This window comes from Hemicordylus capensis, chromosome 3 (genome assembly GCF_027244095.1).
Source record: "Hemicordylus capensis ecotype Gifberg chromosome 3, rHemCap1.1.pri, whole genome shotgun sequence".
Classification (NCBI taxonomy): domain Eukaryota; kingdom Metazoa; phylum Chordata; class Lepidosauria; order Squamata; family Cordylidae; genus Hemicordylus; species Hemicordylus capensis.
Genome location: NC_069659.1, coordinates 130,198,166 through 130,218,307, shown reverse-complemented (window position 1 = coordinate 130,218,307; position 20,142 = coordinate 130,198,166). Strand labels below are relative to the sequence as shown.

At 46.0% G+C, this 20,142-nt stretch overlaps 1 protein-coding gene across 5 annotated transcripts in view; it reads left to right on the top strand.

Annotated features, from left to right (window-relative positions):
- GABRA5 (gamma-aminobutyric acid type A receptor subunit alpha5) overlaps nucleotides 1–19,453 on the top strand; it is a 109,651-nt gene extending 90,198 nt beyond the window's left edge. For all 5 annotated transcript variants that reach the window (XM_053312033.1, XM_053312031.1, XM_053312032.1 and 2 more), the window contains exons 8-10: nucleotides 6,222–6,374; nucleotides 10,271–10,482; nucleotides 18,841–19,453. In XM_053312033.1, coding sequence (XP_053168008.1) covers nucleotides 6,222–6,374; nucleotides 10,271–10,482; nucleotides 18,841–19,140 — 665 coding nt within the window. In that variant the 3' untranslated portion in view covers nucleotides 19,141–19,453. The remainder of the gene's footprint in view (nucleotides 1–6,221; nucleotides 6,375–10,270; nucleotides 10,483–18,840) is intronic.
- Nucleotides 19,454–20,142: the final 689 nt, after the last annotated feature.

The following is a 20,142-nucleotide window of genomic DNA, read 5'->3' as shown; positions in this document are numbered from 1 at the left end:
GATTTGTGAGATTTTCCCTGCTCAATGAATAAAACAAGGAAAGAGGAGATGAATTGGGCCATCACACCTATAGGTTTCTGCATGGAGTTCCCACATCCCAGCTTCCTTTGGTATGTGTTGGAAGCATACATACCCAGTGTTCCACTTGAGTAGGGCCATAGTGGTTCCAGTTTAATAGCGCACACTGAAGTGGTATGAGTTTGGGTATGTATCCATAGCAACCACCTAATGGCACAGAGGGGAAATGATTTGACTAGCAAGCCAGAGGTTGCCGGTTCGGATCCCCGCTGGTATGTTTCCCAGACTATGGGAAACATCTATATCGGGCAGCAGCAATATAGGAAGATGCTGAAAGGCATCATCTCATTCTGTGTGGTAGATCGCAATAGTAAACCCCTCCTGTATTCTACCAAAAACAACCACAGGGCTCTGTGGTCACCAGGAGTTGACACTGACTCAATGGCAAACTTTACGTACTGATAGGCAGCAATAGCTATTATGATGATCTGAAATAAAGGCCATCTGTTATGCTGAGCCTAGGAATGAGGAAAACTCCCTAAAAGCAACCCTTAGCAACTTTTTCCCAGGTACTGAAGAAGTTAAATGCAGTCTAGAGCAGTGTAAGAGGACAATCCTCAAATACTCTTTAAACTTGCCACCTTTTTCCCCTGACAGACTTTTTTGTTGTTGTTTTTAACTGCTGGATGAGTAGCAGAAATTCAACAGGTGCTATGTTCTTTTTGCAAAGAAAATCTCTATGCCAGGGGAACTGCACCAGTTGAACCTACGCCTGTTTACAGCTGTCCAAGGTGCTGACCTATTGCCAGACCTTTTTTTTTTTTTAAGGGCAGTACTTTTGCTATGTCTGCTGGAGAGAGGCACTGGGAAAAGAACAGCCACTTGCCCAGGCTCTTGAGAGGAACTGGGGATAACTCCTGCTGACTTATTTCCCTGCAGGAGGCAAACAACCGCCTACACATTTGATCTAGCCGTCCCTGAGCTTTAAAATGATTTGTTTGAGAAGAGCGCTGGGGACTGGGGGGGGGGGATGGGAGGAGAGAAGGTGGCAGCTGTTGCCTGGCTTTGCAGTGTGCATGAGACCCACGTGGCTGGAAAGGAGGTGCTAACCCTAAGGATTCCCATTTCCTCCGTAACTGGAAGTGGAGGCGCCAGATGTGGCAGCATTAGGGAACCAAAGAAGCTTTAATCCCAGCCCAGCCACCCACGTGAGCCCCCCTTCTCGTTCAGGCTTCTGTGTCAGGGACACTTGGTGCTGCAATTGGTGAGGGGGCAGTGGGAGAGGAGGGGGTGGAGGGAAGTGGGACTGGACCAGGCCTGAGAGTCACGTGGGGCTGCAGACAGAGGCTTCAACAGGTTACATAATACACTTGCCCTGCTTCTGGTAATGAAGTAAGAGTGGAGGTCTGCAGTAATTAAAAACTAAAGCATCTCGCCTGGGAACAAAAGGTAGCTTCCCGCTGTGCCTTTCTCTGTAGCAGCATCTGAGCACTGATGTGAAGAAAGCAGCCCCAAAAATCACGGCTGATTTGCAGTTGGTGGCACAGACGCCCAGCTAAAAGCAGCAGGGTCCCAGGCTAATTTGAGGCTATGTAGGGGGAAAGGTGTAAGTTGCCTGTCATTCTATTGAGATCAGGGCTCTTTCAGTGATTTTAATAGACATAGATGTGCACACACACACACAAGCACAAACACAGTTTGAAAAGAGTGAGGCGTGACAGTGCTTAAAGTCATCTCTGTTTAATCAATAAAGGAACAAACAACACTTCTAAAGGCATGACCCACTGAGAGCTCAGCTGCCTCTTTTTTAAAGTACAAACCATCTCAAAAGTGCAAAAATGGGGAGGGGGGGAAGGCAACTCTTCAGTACACAGTACAAACCACACAATTGTCTTAGAGCACGAGAGCTAAGATCACGCCCCCCCCACCTTCCCTCCATGTACCTGTTCAGTGATTTCCAACAAAATGATCCCACTCAAATTCAGAAGTCAAAAGCTATAGTTGGGGCTGGGCGGGGGGAAGGTGGGGGAGTTGGGTGCTGCAACAGCAGAGCCAGAATAAGAAAAGAACTTTGGTCAGAAAAGAAAGAGAGAATAGAGTTCCTTACCAGTTCACCATCATAGCCGCATTGTTTTCTGCAATGAACGGCAACTCCCCCTTCACCTTCAAGACCACCAAGAGAAAGATCCAGACCCTGTGCTGAGACATCTCCTCGAATGGTGCCCCTCTCCTCCGAGCAAGGCAACAGTGCAAAGCAAGCACAGGGGTACTGCTCCAGGGTGCCAGCCTTTAGGCACACATCCGGTTCTCCACAATGCCTGCAAAAGCTGCTTGCTCGCTCAGCCCCTGGGAGCAGGAGGTTCGTAGAAGGAATTCAAAGTTTGTGTCCAGGAACCACCTCCCCTACAATTTCCTAAGATCTATGCTAATAAATGACTGGTTTTCAGCGTCAAAAAGGGGTGTCCCCCGCTACTTTTTCTTCTTCCTCTTCTTCTTTTTGCTAATGTCCCAGGTTACATCTGGGCAGGCTGGATTCTGATTGCAGGGTGGATCACAAAGAGCAGGACACAGATTGTAACCAGGGATTAGCAAAATACAAAAATCCGATTTTACACAGGGAAAGCATCAGTCAGCTATGGATTTCCTGGACTTCATCAAGCTTGCAGGAGGCCTGTAATCAGGGTTACTTGTGAATGGATTTCTAATATGTTCTTTACTTCTAGAGAGCTGTGGAATATGAAAATAACAAATGTAGACCCATGAAAGAAAATCCACAGTATGTGTAGTTTGCTCCTACAGTTGTTGTTGTTTTTTGGTTACCTCCTCTCTCTTTTTAAAACTATACATTTAACACAACATTATTTCGATTTTAACCTGTGGGGGGAAATTGTGGAGAGGAAAAAAGAGGGACAGGGCTAAGAGGAAGAGATTTGTTTGATTTCTTTCTCCAGCCCACTCCTCCAAGCCTCCTAGCCTTGATCCAGCTAAGAAGATCTGTGTCCAGAAGCAACCTTACGCATGTATTTAATCTGCTGCATCAGGAGTCTGGGTGTGGGAATTACTCATCCAAATGTTCATCCAACTGCATTGCTCTCAGTGTGCATCTGCAGAAAGGCTGCTTCCATGTACAGCCACTGCAGTCCAAGTTGCAAAGCACCGGCTCAAGTGGAAGGAGTACAATGGGTCTCCTATGGAGGGATTGGGCTGATGGGGTGGGGAATACGTAACCTTTGGCCCCTACCAATTCTGAAGAGTTTGGAAGGAAGCTGTCTCTCTCTCTCTCTCTCTCTCTCTCTCTCTCTCTCTCTCTCTCTCTCTCTCTGTGTGTGTGTGTGTATTCACTTCAGTAAGCAGGAACCTGCTTATCTCCCAGCTCTATTGTGGCACCCTGCTCATCCATACATGAGGCACCCATTTACTAAACAAATAAACTGGGCTACAGCATTGAGCCAGCTTATTGGGCTTTTCACATTCCCCCCTGTACAATAAATGTGCAGTTTGTATTTGCATAGAATCGAGACATCTTGCCTCAAGGTAGTGCTCCTGTTACAGAGTTATTGCATTTTCTGAGCCATTATTTAAAAGGTAGGATTCTCTCCACATGATGAATCCATTGCAATTGCTGTGTGGAATGTGCTTGTCTCAGTCTTACAGGCCTGCTGATCATATAATTTTTAGAGTTGGAAAGGACCTTGGAGGTCTTCTAGAACAACCCCCTGTCCAGTGTAGGAATTATGTCCTGTTACACTAATGGTAGTGAGCAACAGTTCCTGTCACCTCTCCATGTCTGTGCCATCTTACGAATTTTTTTGCACGTTTAACTTATGCATTGTAGCACTGTCAACGTTGAGTTATTTATGTTTGTACCACTCTAGCCCAGGAGTATGCTTCTTGGATTAAAAGCCCCCGCCCAGTGGTGAACACCACTAAAAATATTGCTTCCATTTGCTATGTACTTTTTTGTGCTTCACCTTCTCTCTCTCTCTCTCTCTCTCTCTCTCTCTCTCTCTCTCTCTCTCTCTCTCTCTCAATGAACTCCAGGTAGCATAAATGAAATTATTCCTACTTTATCCTCACAACTATCCTATGAAGTAGGCCTCAACAATCCAAGTCCAACATAATTTCTACACTCCACTCCACTGGCTATCAGTGTACTATTCTATTATCCATTTTTAAACATTATTTAATTCCCGAAATTTAAGAAAAGGTTCTGCTATGCTTGGTCTTTTCTATCTTCTGTACTAAAAGTGTCTTGCATGATCCATACCATACATTTGTAACCAGACTTTCTGGAACTCCTTGGTGTGTGGTGGAAATTGCCTTTGATTTGTCTTGAAACAATATTTGTATAATTGTATGCAAAAGACAGTGGTATTCTGTCCAGTATATAAATCATACCATCTCCTTGCTGATGATGCATTTAGAAAAATATTATGGATTAATGAAATGATGGATATTTATATACCGCTTTTCAACAAGAGTTTCCAAAGCAGTTTATGTAGATATAAATAAATAAAATGGCTCCCTGTCCCAGTGGGCTCACAATCTAAAAACTAAACATAGGACAGACACCAGCAACAGCCACTGGAGGGATGCTGTGCTGAAGATGCATGGGGCCAGTTGTCCTCCCACTGCTAAATAAAGAGAATCACTGCTTTAAAAAGGTGCCTCTTTGCTCAGTTAGCAGAGGATTAGTAAGATCAAATGAAAAATCTCAAGTGAATGAATTTGATCATTACCGGTCTTTCAAGCCTCATATAAGCCTGGTTCAACCCAACACAGGTATATCTGGGACAAACTTGATGTGTATCATAATTTAATTTACAGTGCAACCCAGTGGGGCTCTGCACAGGATTGGTATGTAGAGCCAGGAGGGGTTTGGTGGGGACAGCGGGTCAAGCCCACTCTCCCCAGAGATGATCAGTCGTCAAGCCCTCGGTGACTGAACAGGCCACCCACATGACTACCGGCTCCGTCAAAAAGCCGGTAAGGGCGGCGGGGATCGGGGCTGCCTGGCCCCCAGAAGTCATGTAGGGCATTCTGGGGAGGCCTCTGTGGCTGGGAGGCTTGTTGTAGCCTCCCGGTCGGGGGTCTCCTTGTGAGTCGCCGTGGCACAGAGCCACAGCAACTCATGATAAAAAAGGTGGTTAGCAGAGCAAAGTAGTCCTCCCACTAACCTCGTTTAAGGGGAGGGCTACTTTGGCGGGCTAGCCACCGTTGAAACACCAGGCTTGCCCGTGAGCCCGGTAGTTCTCACGATGGAGGAAAACCAGGCTGGGCTCCCTTAACCCGCTCTTCCTCCATCGTTCGTGTGAATAGCTTGTGTGTGTCTTTACTCAGAAGTAAGGCCCTCTGCATTCAGTGGCACTTATTCCCTAGTAAGTAAGCAAAGTATTGCTGCCTTGCTCACTAGAGACCCAATGTGGTAATGATGATATGCCTACAACTCCACACTGGTTACGGTGCTATAAGGGTGGGGGGATATCCTTGGAAATGATAGGAACTTCCCCCCTTGAGACATCATGGCCCTCAAATGTAGAACCATGGCAGTGACTCTACAGGGAACCATAATATACTGTGCCGCTTATCGCATAGGTCCTTGGCATCGTATGGAAAAATTCCAGGCCACTGTGAGCTGCTTCTAAGAATGTGCAACATGGCATGGAGACTCTCCATGCAATCTACAGTTTTCCATGGTAAATACTCCAGCTCCCGTGTACAGGAGATCTTATGTGAAAGCATTTTTCTGCAGCTTCCATATGGGGGCTATATCCTGTGGATGGGCTGTGGCCCTGGGAGATGGCTGTGAATTCAACACAACAAATGTCACACACACACCTCAGCAACTGTGCAGCCAGTCAGGCAGGGTGCCAGTACAGACTGAAACTTCTGGTATTTATGGTCTCTGAGGCTTAAATACAAGACCAGCAAGCATCTGAGCCCCGGGAATAGGTTTCAAGCGGATGGATGGGCCCTGGGTTTCAATAGGTGAAAGTGGCTGTGGGTTATTATATGTCGTCATCTTCACTCACTAGCTGGTCACTAGTGCACTACTTGTTCACAAACAGATATGTCATCAGCCCAGTTCTTTGTTGGACCAGTCCAGGATTGCTTAAGTGCTGTGTGAAAGAACACAGAACGCTGCTAGACTGGTAGAGTTCTGACTTGTATTCATTTAATGTATCTATCTTCTCCCGCCCCAGGTGAATACACCGTAATGAAAGCACACTTTCACCTGAAAAGAAAGATTGGTTATTTCGTCATCCAGACTTACCTCCCATGCATTATGACAGTGATCTTATCCCAGGTATCATTTTGGTTAAACAGAGAATCCGTCCCTGCTAGAACAGTCTTTGGTGAGTATTTTGTTCTCTTTTCAAAAAGGTATGTTTTACTCTACAAGTCTACCAAATTTCATCTTACTCTAATGATGCTAAGGAGGGAGTGGCTGAAACTTGCAGGGGAGAATCATGGGTGGGAGAGGATGTAGAACTCTTCCCCTCCCAAGGCAGTTTCTTGATCCCTCCCCATCCCCAGCCAGGACTGAAACCAGAAATGTGCCTGGCTGTGGGGAAATTAACCTGGGGAGATTGCATTTGCAGGAAATAATCAGCAGGAACTAGAAGGGATAGGTAGCTCACCTGCTCCTGTAAGCATCCCTTGTGTGCTCACATTCCTGTTATCTTGGGACCAAATGACACATTACATTAAGCCTTACATTATTACGGCTGATGCACTTACATGTTTCCCATGTATAAATAGCACACATGGTGGGGTGGGAGTCCCCAATCAGGACTACAATGTGGGATTGTTAAACCTTTGCTCCACCCAGTTGCAATCTGGATTGGGCCCCCTGTGGATGCTATTTATCCTTGAAAGAAAACTCCCATTTGTGCCAACGGGAGCTTTCCTTCTAGGACAAATAGTGGCTGGGAGGTGGCAGAATGGGGAGTTGATCCAGATAAAGCCCGCCACTCCACATGCCATTAGTAAGAGAGGAGAGCTGGTCTTGTGGTAGCAAGCATGACTTGTCCCCATAGCTAAGCAGGGTCTGCCCTGGTTGCATATGAATGGGAGACTTGATGTGTGAGCACTGCAAGATATTCCCCTCAGGTGATGAAGCCGCTCTGGGAAGAGCGGAAGGTTCAAAGTTGCCTCCCTGGCTTCTCCAAGATAGGGCTGAGAGAGAGTCCTGCCTGCAACCTTGGAGAAGCCGCTGCCAGTCTGTGAAGACAATACTGAGCTAGATTGACCAATGGTCTGACTCAGTATATGGCAGTTTCCTATGTTCCTAAGTAAAAAAACCCAGCTAATTTAATGTATCATTTGGTCCTCAGCAAGTGTTGATTGGGGACAATGATTTATAAAGATAATGAGGCCAGCCACAGATCTCAGAATCATAGATTCCTGGGCAGAAAGGGGTTAATCCAGGAATCCATGACTATCTGGTGAGCTGGGAGGCCTCCCGACCCAGCAGCTCCAAACCTGGGCAGCCCAGATCTGCTACCCAGGTTGGAGGAAAATGTAGCCCCTCATACCTTCTTTTAGGTAAAATGCGGTGCCACACAGTTTTAAACTGCTCCTGGGAAGCCAGTGGCCATGTTTACTAAGGATGTGCATGAACCGGTTCGGCGCTCCTTTTATGAGGTGCTGAACTGGTTCAAAAGTCTGGCATTCAAGCCGGTTTGAAGGCTGGGTGGGTTCCTTTAAGGGGCAGGGAAGGTGCTCTTTCCTGGCCTGCCACTTTCCCCCCACCAGCGCTCTCCCCAAAAACTGCAGTGTACCTCCTTGCTGCACCAGGGCTGCAGTGTTCCTCCTTGCAGCCCCGGTCAGCATCGTACGGAAATGGCCGATGCGAGTGCAACTGCCCCTTAAAGGAAACCGACCCCCACCTCCTGGGACTGCAAAAAACAGTTCGTGCACATCCCTAATGTGCACCATACAGTCCTGTGGTTTGCGGGGCTAGTGAGAGGAGATCTGCTGCAGTACCAAGGGCTGCCACTCTGCTGCTCCCACAATGCATTGTGCTATATGTGGAGGCCCCAGCTCCTGTTTCTAGCAATGGAGAAAGCTGCTGCTGCGTTCATGTGGGTGTGCGAGCTGCAGAGTCCAAAGGAGGCTCTGGTTGTCTGGAAAGCACAAAGTAGGAGTGTGCCTTCCCTCCAGCCCACCCCCATATGGTTGTGAGAATGAGCCCATTGTCTAGTTCAGTCCTTAGTGCTCTTGATTAAAAAGTGGTCATTATCCATGGATATCTTCCTTGACGGATACAAGATTTTTTGGACAACAAATGGCCGTATATTTAAAAACAGTTTTCTGTTGCTGGTTTCACTAGGGCTAGGGAAATATCTTTGTAGATCATGTGTTTTATACATTTCTTTCTGATAGTAAGTGTCCTGTAACTGTGGGCTAGTTAAAATGTTTATTTTTTAGTGACATTTTCAAAAGGATATGGGAAACATGCAAAGATCTTGTGATGTCCTACTGATCAGGTAGATATAAGACACATATCCTGTATAGCTTTCTGGGCCCCCTATACCCTCATATATTTTCTGAACAATTCCCATATTATAAATAAACAGTAGCTGAACCCACACAGAGCATCTGTGTGGCAGTACACTCCTTCCACCTTCTGCCCACCTCCCCTGCCCCCTTCTGCCCCAGTCTCCTCTCCCCCCACCTCCTTCTGCCCCAGTCTCCTCTCCCCCTTCTGCCCCATTGTCCTCTCCCCCCGCCCCCTTCTGCCCCAGTCTCCTCTCCCCTCTGCTCCTTCTGACCCAGTCTCCGCCCCACCCCTCGCCCTGCCCAGAGCATCCTGCACAGAGCAAACAGGCCAGTTTGAAGGCAGAAAGCAGCAAACTTCGCGGTGGAGCCGCTTGTCGTTTCGCGGTCCCTCAGTCATTGTTACCGGCCTCAGCCATCCCCACGCAAGTGCTTGACCAACTGCCAAATTTCCTCCCTCTCCTTGAGGGTTCTCCTTGGATTCGTTACCTCACAGGGATCCTGTGTCCTTATTTTGTCCCAGCCGCCCCCTCCCTGTTGTCTTCCACTGCTGCTTTTCCGCCTGCTCCTTGACAGCAGGTGTCCGTTTTCTCACCACCCTCTCTGTGGCCCAGTTTCCTCCTTTCTCCTGCCTGCCTCCCTTGCGGCCATTCCCTCCCAAGACAATGGTTGGAACTCTCTCAGGACCTCGCGAGTGTTCCACCAGGCATCCAGACGCATCCCCCACATCCCCACACAGTTTCCTACGCAGTCGGCGGTAAGAGAATTAAATATATAGATGCGCACCTGAGGCCATTTTCTGGCCACTAGCCCTTTTGACCACAGAAGCAGGGAAACATAGAAGCTATTCACATGCGCACCAAAAACCAGGCTAACAAAGCCTAGCCTGATTTTCAGTACACATATGTACTGCCAGGAACCATGTGGCTCCCAGTGCTAGAGTAGCGACAAGCCTGCTTAGCAAGCCCACTGCTTAGCCTGGATTTGGGGCACGAGGGCACCCCAAAAGCGGGCTAAATGCTTGTGTGTCTGTGCTGCGTGTCTTCACATGGCGCCTACACACAGCCTCCTGATGAGTATCAGGAGGCTCCCCATAATGCACCACACACTCGCATGGCCCTAACCCTAACCCTGTTCTGGCCCCCTAACCCCCATGCTCCCTTCCTGTTACCAGCAGAAACCAGCAATTGTCTGGGCAGCCAATCTGGCCACCCATGGACGGAATTGCTGGGGAGGGAAGCTTTTCTCAGCTTCCTCCCCTCGCCTCATCTGAGCCCATTCTCCAATCATGAGAATGGACTCATAAGATCAGAGCAGTTTCATCTGATACAGGATACTGCATGCTAAATTGCTAGCAGATTTGAGTCACCTTTGGCCTGATTCATGGCAAGGTGGGTTTTGCTGAAAAGTCAAACCCCATGTGTACTGGACATCAAGTACGCTGCATGATTGAAGCAGTAACATTTACTGCATATGAATGTCAACTACCAGGGCCCACCACCTGGAAAATTCCCAGCTGAAAAATTGTCTATAACTATGTTCCACATCCTAGCTTTCACTTTAATTAATACTGCACATTTTAAACTTTGAAATCTTATTTGGGAAGCTCCTAGTATGTTGGGCTTAATTATTCCAAAGAGGCTGTTCAGCGTGTAATAGTAAGAGTTTGTTTTAAAAATCGCCAGTTGCAAACCACATATATTTTATAGATAAATGCTAAATGCTGCTTACTTTTCTTCTCTTGTTAAAGGCGTCACTACGGTCCTTACAATGACTACTCTAAGTATCAGCGCCCGCAACTCGCTACCAAAAGTGGCATATGCAACTGCAATGGACTGGTTCATCGCTGTGTGCTATGCCTTTGTATTTTCTGCACTGATTGAATTTGCCACAGTCAACTATTTTACAAAGAGAAGCTGGGCCTGGGATGGCAAGAAAGCTTTAGAGGCTGCAAAAAAGAAGGTGACTATTCTACTAATATCTTTGAAAAACTGGAATACTTGGCCAGAGTCCAGACGGGGTGGGAAAGGATAGGACTGTGTTAGTTCTGATCTACTGGCATGTTCTCCAGTGCAAGGATGCTTGAAATGCAATTACTGTGATTTCCCACTGGATTCCACATTGCCCCCATAGTGTTGAATAATCATATATAGTTAGTTTGATTTATTTATATACTGCTTTCCCACATATATGTTGCTTTTCCACATGCTCATAGAGAACATCCCTTTGGACATCACATCAAACGCTTTCCCCACAGCAGACCATGCTCCCAGTGAATATCAAAACAGTATAAATCTTGGCATATAGCTTTGCATATAGAAGCATTTCTAAATTTCCAAAATGTAAGTTTTGGGTGGTAAAAAAATATGTTAAATAAATAAATAAATTTCAGCTCATAACACAGTTTGCCAACATGTCCCAATAAAAAGGAATCAACAATTCATAACAATTCAGCTCTCAGCTCACTCACAGCAGTCAAGGGGGAAATGCTATGGGATGTGAACAGGGGTGTGAGCCTTTCCTCTGGCCTCCCAGGTGTTCTCACTGCTAGGACTGTTCTTCCTTCTCTCCAGGGGGTCACCACAGCCCATTTATTTATTTGCTTATGTATTTATTATATATCCCGCCTGATGTATGCATCTCTATTTTTAAAATCATATTTCTATACTGCCTGATATAGACATATCTAGTCACCTTAAGTGGCACAGCAGAGAAATGCTTGACTAACAAACAGAAGGTTGCTGGTGCAAATCCCTGCTGGTATTATATTGGGCAGCAGCAATATAGGAAGATGCTGAAAGGCATCCTCTCATACTGTGTGGGAGGAGGCAATGGTAAACCCCTCCTGTATTCTACCAAAGGGAACCACAGGGCTCTGTGGGTGCCAGGAGTCAAAATCAACTTGACGGCACACTTTACTTTACCTAGGCAGTATACAAATTATCTTTAGGCAGTGTACACAATGTAAAATACAACAAATATAAAACAAAGTAAAAACCATTTAAACAATTTCACATTTCACAGCATTAAAACAATTTAAAATTAATTTCAATTAAAACTTGAGAAAACAGGTGTGCCTTAAGGGTTTTTTTTTTTTTTTAAAGCAATCAGATATGGAGATGCTCTTATTTTGACAGGAACCATATTCCAAAGTCCTGGGGCAGCTACAGAGAAGGCTCAGTCCTGAGTCACCACCAGACGAGCCGGTGACAACTGTAACTGGACTTCCCCGTATGATCTTAATAGGTGGCAGGGTTCATGACAAAGCTGGCACTCTCTTAAGTACCCTGGACCCAAGCCATTGAGGGCTTTATAGATAATAACCAGTACTCTGTATTTTGCTCAGAAACATATTGACAGCCAGTGCAGTTTTTTTGAAATTGGTGTTATGTGGTCCCTTCGGGTTGTCCCCGAGATCAGTCTAGCTGCCACATTCTGTTCCAATTGTAGTTTTTGGACTACATACAAAGGCAGCACCTTGTAGACTGTATTACAGCAGTCAAGCCTGGAGGTTACCAGCATATGTACCACTGTTTTAAGGTCATTTACCTCCAGAAATGGGCATAGCTGACGTATCAGCTGAAGATGATTAAAAGTATTCTTGGCCATTTCCTCAGCCTGAAAAACCAGAGAGAGTTTGAATCCAGGAGTACTCCCAAGCTCTTTTGGGGGGAGTGTAATGCCATCCAAAACAGGCAGATCTAATCCATCTCTTGGGTCCTCACCCCGCCACCCTGGCACATCAGTATTGATTGATTGATTGATTTGATTTGATTTATTTCTAGACTACCCTTACAGAATAGCTCAGGGCGGTTTCATCTTATTTGGATTCAGCTTAAATTTGTTAGCTCTCATCCAGTCCATTACCACCTCCAGGCAGGCATTTAAGTAAATTATGCCATTTCCTGATGAGGGCAATATGGAAAAATAGATGTAGGTGTCATCAGCAAATTGATAAGAACCTGCACCAAACCTCCTGATGATCTCTGCCAGTGATCATGTAGATGTTGAAAGAGCATTCGAGACAGTATGGAGCCTTGTGAAATTCCATACATTAGTTCTTGCTTTGCAGAGCAACAGTCTCCAAGCGACACCATGTGGAATCTACCCAACAGGTAGGAATGGAACCACTGTAAAACAGTGCCACCAAATCCCACCTCCTTCAGGTGACCCCGAAGGGTACTAGGGTTGATGGTATCAAAAGCTTCCAAGACATCCAAAAGGACCAACCGAGTCACACTTCCTCTGTCAATGCCTAGTTGGAGATCATCCCTCAGGCTGACCAAGGCAGTCTCAACCCCATAACACACTCAAAATCCAGTTTGAAATGGGTTTAGATAATTGGTATCATCCAAAACTGCCTGGAGTGAGAGGCCACTACCCTTTCAAGCACCTTTCCCAACCATGGGAGACTGGAAAAAGGTCAGTAATTAGCTAACTTTGAGGGATCCAATGCAGGTGTTTTCAGGTAAGGCCTAATAATAGCCTCCTTAAGACAAGTAGACATTTTGCCCTCAAATACGATTTGAAACCTTGGGCTCAGGTTCTTCTCACCAGGCAGAATGGATTCACAAGTGGCTCCCTCAGCATTCCTCCTAGGAGGCATTCCTCCTAGGAGCCAAAGGGGAATTGCTGAGGAGGAAAGGAGTGGCAATGGTGGCGTTAAACCTTTCTCCCCAGGCTATCAAGAGTTCTGGCTACTCATGCTATTACATAATCCAGTAATCCAAAAACCTTCAGTTTAAAATGAGAGTTAAGCTGCTTTACATTTTCACTCGTGCTTTAAAAAGAATAGAAATTGCATGTTAAGGTGTCCATCTTAACTTCCATGCCATATAAGCTATAAAGACTTTGTACAGTCTGATATTTGATGGTGGCTTTAGAAATGAGGATCCATGCACCCACCCTTTGTTTTTATCAGAGATGCATCAGGCAGAAATTCATCAGGGGCAGATTTAGGAATTGATTGCACCTGTTAAATGTCTGCCTGGATGCATCCCTCCCCAGCCCAATGTCCAACTGAAAAACCCTTTTAGAGCATGAGTGAAAATGTAAAGCAGCTTAACTCTCATTTTAAACTGAAGGTCTTTGGATTACTGAATTTCCAGGCATTTTAAAAAGGAAAATGGGGACAATATGAGGAAAAGCTTACCCAAACCGCAAGGTAGAACTTCCTGATGTTGAACACCAAAACTTTGCAAAAAAAAATTTTTTTTAATGAAGTCACATTATCCCCCACATGAAAAAACACAAGTAAATGAAAGTGGATTCAGTAAAAGTGGAAGTGTGATCCCACCTCGTGATTATTCAGCAGTGCATAAGGATACAAGAAGATAGAAGTAATTTGTGTTAACTTTAAATCTGTACTTCATTTTTTCCTTTTTCTTAAACACACACCCCAATGATAATTAAAAATAAGTTCTTTAACAACTGTGTCCAAAACTACAGATTATCTTTCCAGAAATTTCCCATAAACCTCACAGTACTCCTGCTTGATTTAATTTCCCTCAGGATGGTGTTATCAGCAAAACAGTGTAAAAGTTGTACACAAGTGATGTAGACATTTGCACACACAGATATACAGGCACAGACACAGGCACACACAGGCAGGCATATGCGCGCGTGCACACACACACAACCTTACCTGCTCTGGCGTGCTCCTCACCCTGGCTACCAGCCCCAACAAGCCGGAGTTCCCTGCCAGCTGTCCCACCCACGGGGCTCAGATGGCCTCTGCACACATGCGCAGAGTCCGCACATGCATGGAAGCCATCTGAACCCTGGGGGGACGTTGGGGCAGCTGGCAGGGAATGCCAGCTTGCCGAGGGCTGGGGCAGGACATGCACTGGAGCAGGTGAGAGGTGTGCACCAGAAGGGAGTGGTTGGCAGAAGTGGCAGCCGCCAGAGAGCCAACTGCTGTTTGCATATGGGGTGCCATCTGAGCACCAGGAGCTGGAGGGGCAGAGCGAAGGAGGCCACAACTACACTGGGCCAGCAATGGAGCATGGCGCTGAAGCCCTGAAGGACTGAGTGGCCATTGGGCCAGAGGAGCAGGGTTGAGGCATCTGGAGGGGCAGAGTGGTGAGTCAGCAGCCGCCATGTTTATTGTGGGCAGCACTCTGGGCACTATAATCTCAAGCTTGCTACTACACAGACTCTGTAAACACTAAAAATGTATTTTTAAATGCATCGTTATTTTAAAATAACTATCAGATTGGGTCCTGGGGGATACCAAAAGGCACTTTTCTGTCTAAAGGCTGAAACTATGGAAATGGACTACAAAATCACCTACATAGCACTACCTCAGTCCGAAAAAATGTCATCAACCCTTTAAACCCCTGTTCAAAAGATAAAAATCTTCAAACTGCTCTGTTTAAGCCATTTCCCAACAGATCTTCATCAAATTTGCAGGGAAGGTGTCTCTTGTTACCAAGTGAATGTGTGTCGATGGCCAGACAGATTGGACACATGGCGGCGGGTCTCACCCGCTTTGTAAGGGTGAGCGGGGAGTCTGCTCTGGGCGGCCGACTGCTGCCCATGACTGCCACCACACGACTGCCGGCTTCATAACGGTGCTGGGGGAGTGGGGGCCGATTGGCCTCCAGAAGCTCCAGCATGCCCTGCACGAGTGCACAGGGCATGCTGGAGAGACCCCTAGAGCCAGGAGGTGGCTTTTCACCATCTCTGTAGACTCTGGGGGTTTACTCGTGAGTAGCCGTGGCATGGAGCTGTGCCGCAGCAACTCACGATCGGGAAGCCCGGGTTAGCGGAGCGCTCGATCCGCTAACCCGGGCTTAGGGGAGGGCTACATAAGCGGATGACCTACTTTGACTCAACCGGGCTCGACTGCGAGCCCGGTGAGTAGGGGGGTGCAATTTGGATTTTCGGTGATTCAGTTCGGGACCCGAACCGAATCACCCCTGTTCTGTTTTGTGCCCGAATATGGGCCACCCGAATCACCCTTGATTCGGTTCGGATTCGGATTTAATCCGAATCCGAATCGATTCTGGGGGAAAGGGGCCCAGGGGCAAAATATTGGGGTGGGGTGGTAGTGCCCAATGGGTGGAAGCTACCACCCCAATTTCAGGGGGATTGGGCAAAGAGCTGATTTTTGGGGAATTTTTGAAGTTTTAGTTACTTTGGGGCAGTTCGGGGGCATAGCATGGGATCTGGGCAAAAAGAGTAGGGTGGGGTGGTAGTGCCTAATGGGTGCAGGCTACCACCCCAATTTCAGGGGGATTGGGCAAAGGGCTGATTTTTGGGGAATTTCTGAAGTTTCCGTGTCTTTGGGGCAGTTTGGGGGCAGAAAGTGGATCTGCCCCAAAAGAGTGGGTTGGGGTGGTAGTGCCTATTGGGTGGAGGCTACCACCCCAATTTCAGGGGGATTGGGCAGAGGGCTGATTTTTTGGGAATTTTTGAAGTTTTGGTGTCTTTGGGGCAGATTGGGGGCAGAAAGTGGATCTGCCCCAAAAGAGTGGGGTGGGCTGGTAGATAGTGCCTAATGGGTGGAGGCTACCACCCGTCCCCAATTTCACCCGTCCCCTCAGAAGTTTTTCTGAAGGGATGTTATTCCCTTATTTTCTGAGGTGTGAATTCTCATTCTATGATAACAAATGAGATTTTTTTCAATTAAACAACTCTCATGACCCCACTTTCACTTTTTCACACTCTCATTTACTAAGAATATGATGAATGGATCAATCTAGCACACTGCACCTTATGAAGAAAAACCTCAGAAATTCCCCAAAAATCAGCCCTTTGTCCAATCCCCCTGAAATTGGGGTGGTAGCCTCCACCCATTAGGCACTACCACCCCACCCCACCCTTCTGCCCCGGTCCCCACTTTCTGCCCCAATCTGCCCCAAAGACACGAAAACTTCAGAAATTCTGCAAAAATCAGCCCTTTGCCCAATCCCCCTGAAATTGGGGTGGTAGCCTGAACCCATTAGGCACTACCACCCCACCCACTCTTTTTGCCCAGAGCCCATGCTATGCCCCCGAACTGCCCCAAAGTCACTAAAACTTCAAAAATTCCCCAAAAATCGGTCATGAGCCGAATCACCCGAATTTTTATCAGGGGGCATCGGGGGTGATTCGGTTCGGCCCCGAATCACCCGAAATTGCTCATTTCAGGCACAGATTGATCTGTGCCCGAAATGTTTTGCACATCCCTACTGGTGAGTCTCACAATTGGTGGAAAGCGGGCTAAGCACCCTTAGCCCGCTTTCCATTGATCGTCAGAATAGCTCCATGGTTCTGGTTTTATAAGCAATAGCATGTTCAGGGCTTATAATGGTGGGACATTGAAAACCGCTCCAGCTTAACTATACCGGCACAATAGTGCGGCTATAATATGCCTTTTCATTGAATGAACAATCCTGAGGCAATATGTCCCTAGTTATTTACGTAACTTGAGGTAAAGACTTTTGGTTCATGTCACTCTTTTGCTGTAAACTGATCTGGCCCAAAAGAGCTGTGGCGGTGGGGGGGAGAGCTCTTTTACAGGAAGCTAATCAACAATTATACCCTGTGAAAACGGAATAGAAAGTGAAAAGAACAAAATGGGACCCTTATGACAATGTTTCCTTTTGCCCATAATGGAATGTTACTGATTTGGCCGGTTTCCCAGAACATGGAACATTCCAAGTTGCTAAGCTTTCTTTAGGAGGATTTTTAAAGCCCTCCCTACACGTTCGAGGTGAGGACTAGATTGATCAAGGCTTGCAGTAATTTGCATGCTAATCTGGGTCCCAGTCCTGTAGTCCTTAGTTACTGATGTCAATAGATGGTCCCCCCTCCACAATTTTCAGTAACAGATAATAAATATTGCAAACTCTTCTGAGAGCTGAATTAAGAAGCATTCTGATGATGATGATAGATCATTATTATCAGAGACATATGCAGTACCATCAGAATACACAGAATGAGTTTCCTATCTAAATGTCAACTTTTGGGGCAGGGGAAAGGAAGATAATAGAGCAACGTGAGGGAGAGGTAAAGGTAGCAAGACTGTACAGGTGCTGAATTACCAGCCTGATAATAATCCCAATCCTGGTCATTCTTGCATCATATTGACAATGCAGCGGGGGTGGCCAGGATCACATCGAGCTGATAATTGGTATTGGCTTGATGCATCAGCTTACCTATTAACTAAGAGCCAGCTTCTATGAAGTAATTGGCTTCCTTGCGGTTAGCTGCAGCAGTAGCTTTTGAAATCGCTGCCTTTCCCTTCCTGGTCTCACCTTAAAATGCAAGAGGGAAGGAAGCAACATCATGAAGTTGAACCCTTTTCCTGGAGCATTACTGGGGGGGGTGGGAATGGCTGCGCCTTGTAACTATAATATTTGATACAATACTATACAATTCAGTATTGTATCAAATTGTTCACCAGGATTGGAGATATTTTTAATCAGAAATAGGGCTTGCATCACCTCGGACATGATTATGAGTTCATATGAAAATCATGTTCATATGATAAACAGTTCATATGATGTGCAGCCCTAGTAATAGAGGATTCCCACCCCACTCCACCCACGGTTCTCTCTGCTTTGGAAGGAACATGTTAGTTTTTATTAAGCATTGAGCACTGGATTGATTAACTTCCACATTTTAGATTTCCAACACATAGGGGTATAGCCATTGTTTACTTCTGTGTCACACCAGCCATTGGCATGTATTGAAACCATCTCATACTTTTCAAAAACTGATCCAAGTCTGCACAAAGCCTTCTAAACTCTCATCTTTAAATCCTACAAACTGCAGATTGTTGGGGCATCTTCAGTGCCTAGACTGATGAAGAGTTTTGTAGAACTTGAAAGCTCATTGTTTAATGCTTTGTGGCTCTTGGGCCTAATGAAAGTATTATCCGGCTATTGATTGTGGATTCAAAAAGTAAACAAAATACTAGACATAGTAACACCACCCAGCATGGACAAAAGAGTAGCTGTAGGGAATCAGCAGCTGTAAGAGAGGTGATGTGAGAGGAGGAAGAAACAATGGACCATTGGGAAAGAGATCAAATCATAAAATTCCATCATCATATAGGAGGCAGATGGTGCCATCAGAACTGCCATAGTCTGATGGTTACATAATAGAAGCAGCAGCCAGTCATTTACGATACCTTTAATGTAGTGTGTGGTTTGTCCCTCAGTGAGGACACCCCACAATAAGAATGAAAAATCTAAATCCATTTAAGTACATGGATACATTAGCATCTTTAATCATGCTACATGGGACAAAGCACAGTGTAAGTCATCTGAGATGTTTAATGTCCCAAGCAATTTTTTTTCACTACTGTTTTGGTTTTCTATTGTTTTCCAGAAAAAAGAGCGTGAAATGTTGGCAAACAAAGCCGTTAATGCTTATGCCGCTGGAAGGATGACCCCCACATTAAACATCCCAAAGGACTCCTCCCCTTCAGTTATCTCCAACTCTGCTTCTCTTCCAGTAAAACCTGTTGAGAAACCTACTGAAAACAAAAAAACCTATAACAGCATCAGTAAGATTGACAAGATGTCCCGAATAGTTTTCCCGGTCTTGTTTGGAACTTTTAACTTAGTCTATTGGGCCACGTATTTGAACAGGGAACCTGTGATTAAAGGTGCTGCTTCTCCAAAATAAACGGAAGGACTTTCAAATCAAGTGTTAGCCATACTTGCAAAAACAAATGCTACCAAGGAGAATCTGAAGTTCCAAATGACTTTCTACCTTTGGGCAATATTCTTCAGGAAGTTTTTGCATGTTTAACAATATGTACAAATATTATTGCCTTGATTGTTTCTACATGTAACCTCAGATGTTTCTGACAATTACATTAACAGCAGCACACACGACTCTTTATAGGACAACAGAAGACATGGAACATGGCTTCTATGCTGCTGAGTATCTTGCATTGATAGTTTACAAATGAAATAGGATCTATTTTTTAACTGTTTGGGCATATTGCATATCTGTGGTTTTTTATACTTTGAATGTACAGTCAAGGTGGAGACTGTGGACTCTGCAGTAGCAGACGTGTTCACGCAAGTTATTCCTGAGTGTATCAGTGCTGGGATATTCTGGCTAGCATCCAAAACTGCAGGCCCAGCACCTGGTGGTGTGCATGCAAGTGGATGTGCAACAACTCCCAAACATGCAGGCCCAGTAGGATTCGATCTTCATGGCAGTCCCCACATGTACACTGATTCCGTGAGAAGTTGGCTGTGTGAAACAGGTGTCACAGATCAAACACTACCAGGACAGTTTTCATTTTGCCTCCGATCATTTCATAATACAGTATTTTCCAATGAAGTCAGTTCACACATGCAGCTGTTAATCTCTGAGAGCTTTACAGGTTCCAGATGCCAAGGGGGCTGACATCCCTGGGGCAGGTTTTCCACTCTTGAGTCGTAATATTTAGCACTACGCACTCTGTAAAACTGACTATGTGATTAAACCGCAGTTCACAAAGTGAAGCTATTCTCACCACCACTGAAAAGCAGGCTAAGGGAACTTAGCCCGCTTTCCAGGGATCATGGGAACCACCGGGCTTGCAGGCAAGCCCAGTGTTCCCAAGGCAGCTAGCCCGCCTAATTACCCCTCCCCTTAGACGAGGTTAACGGAGCGAGCACTCGTGTGTTGCTG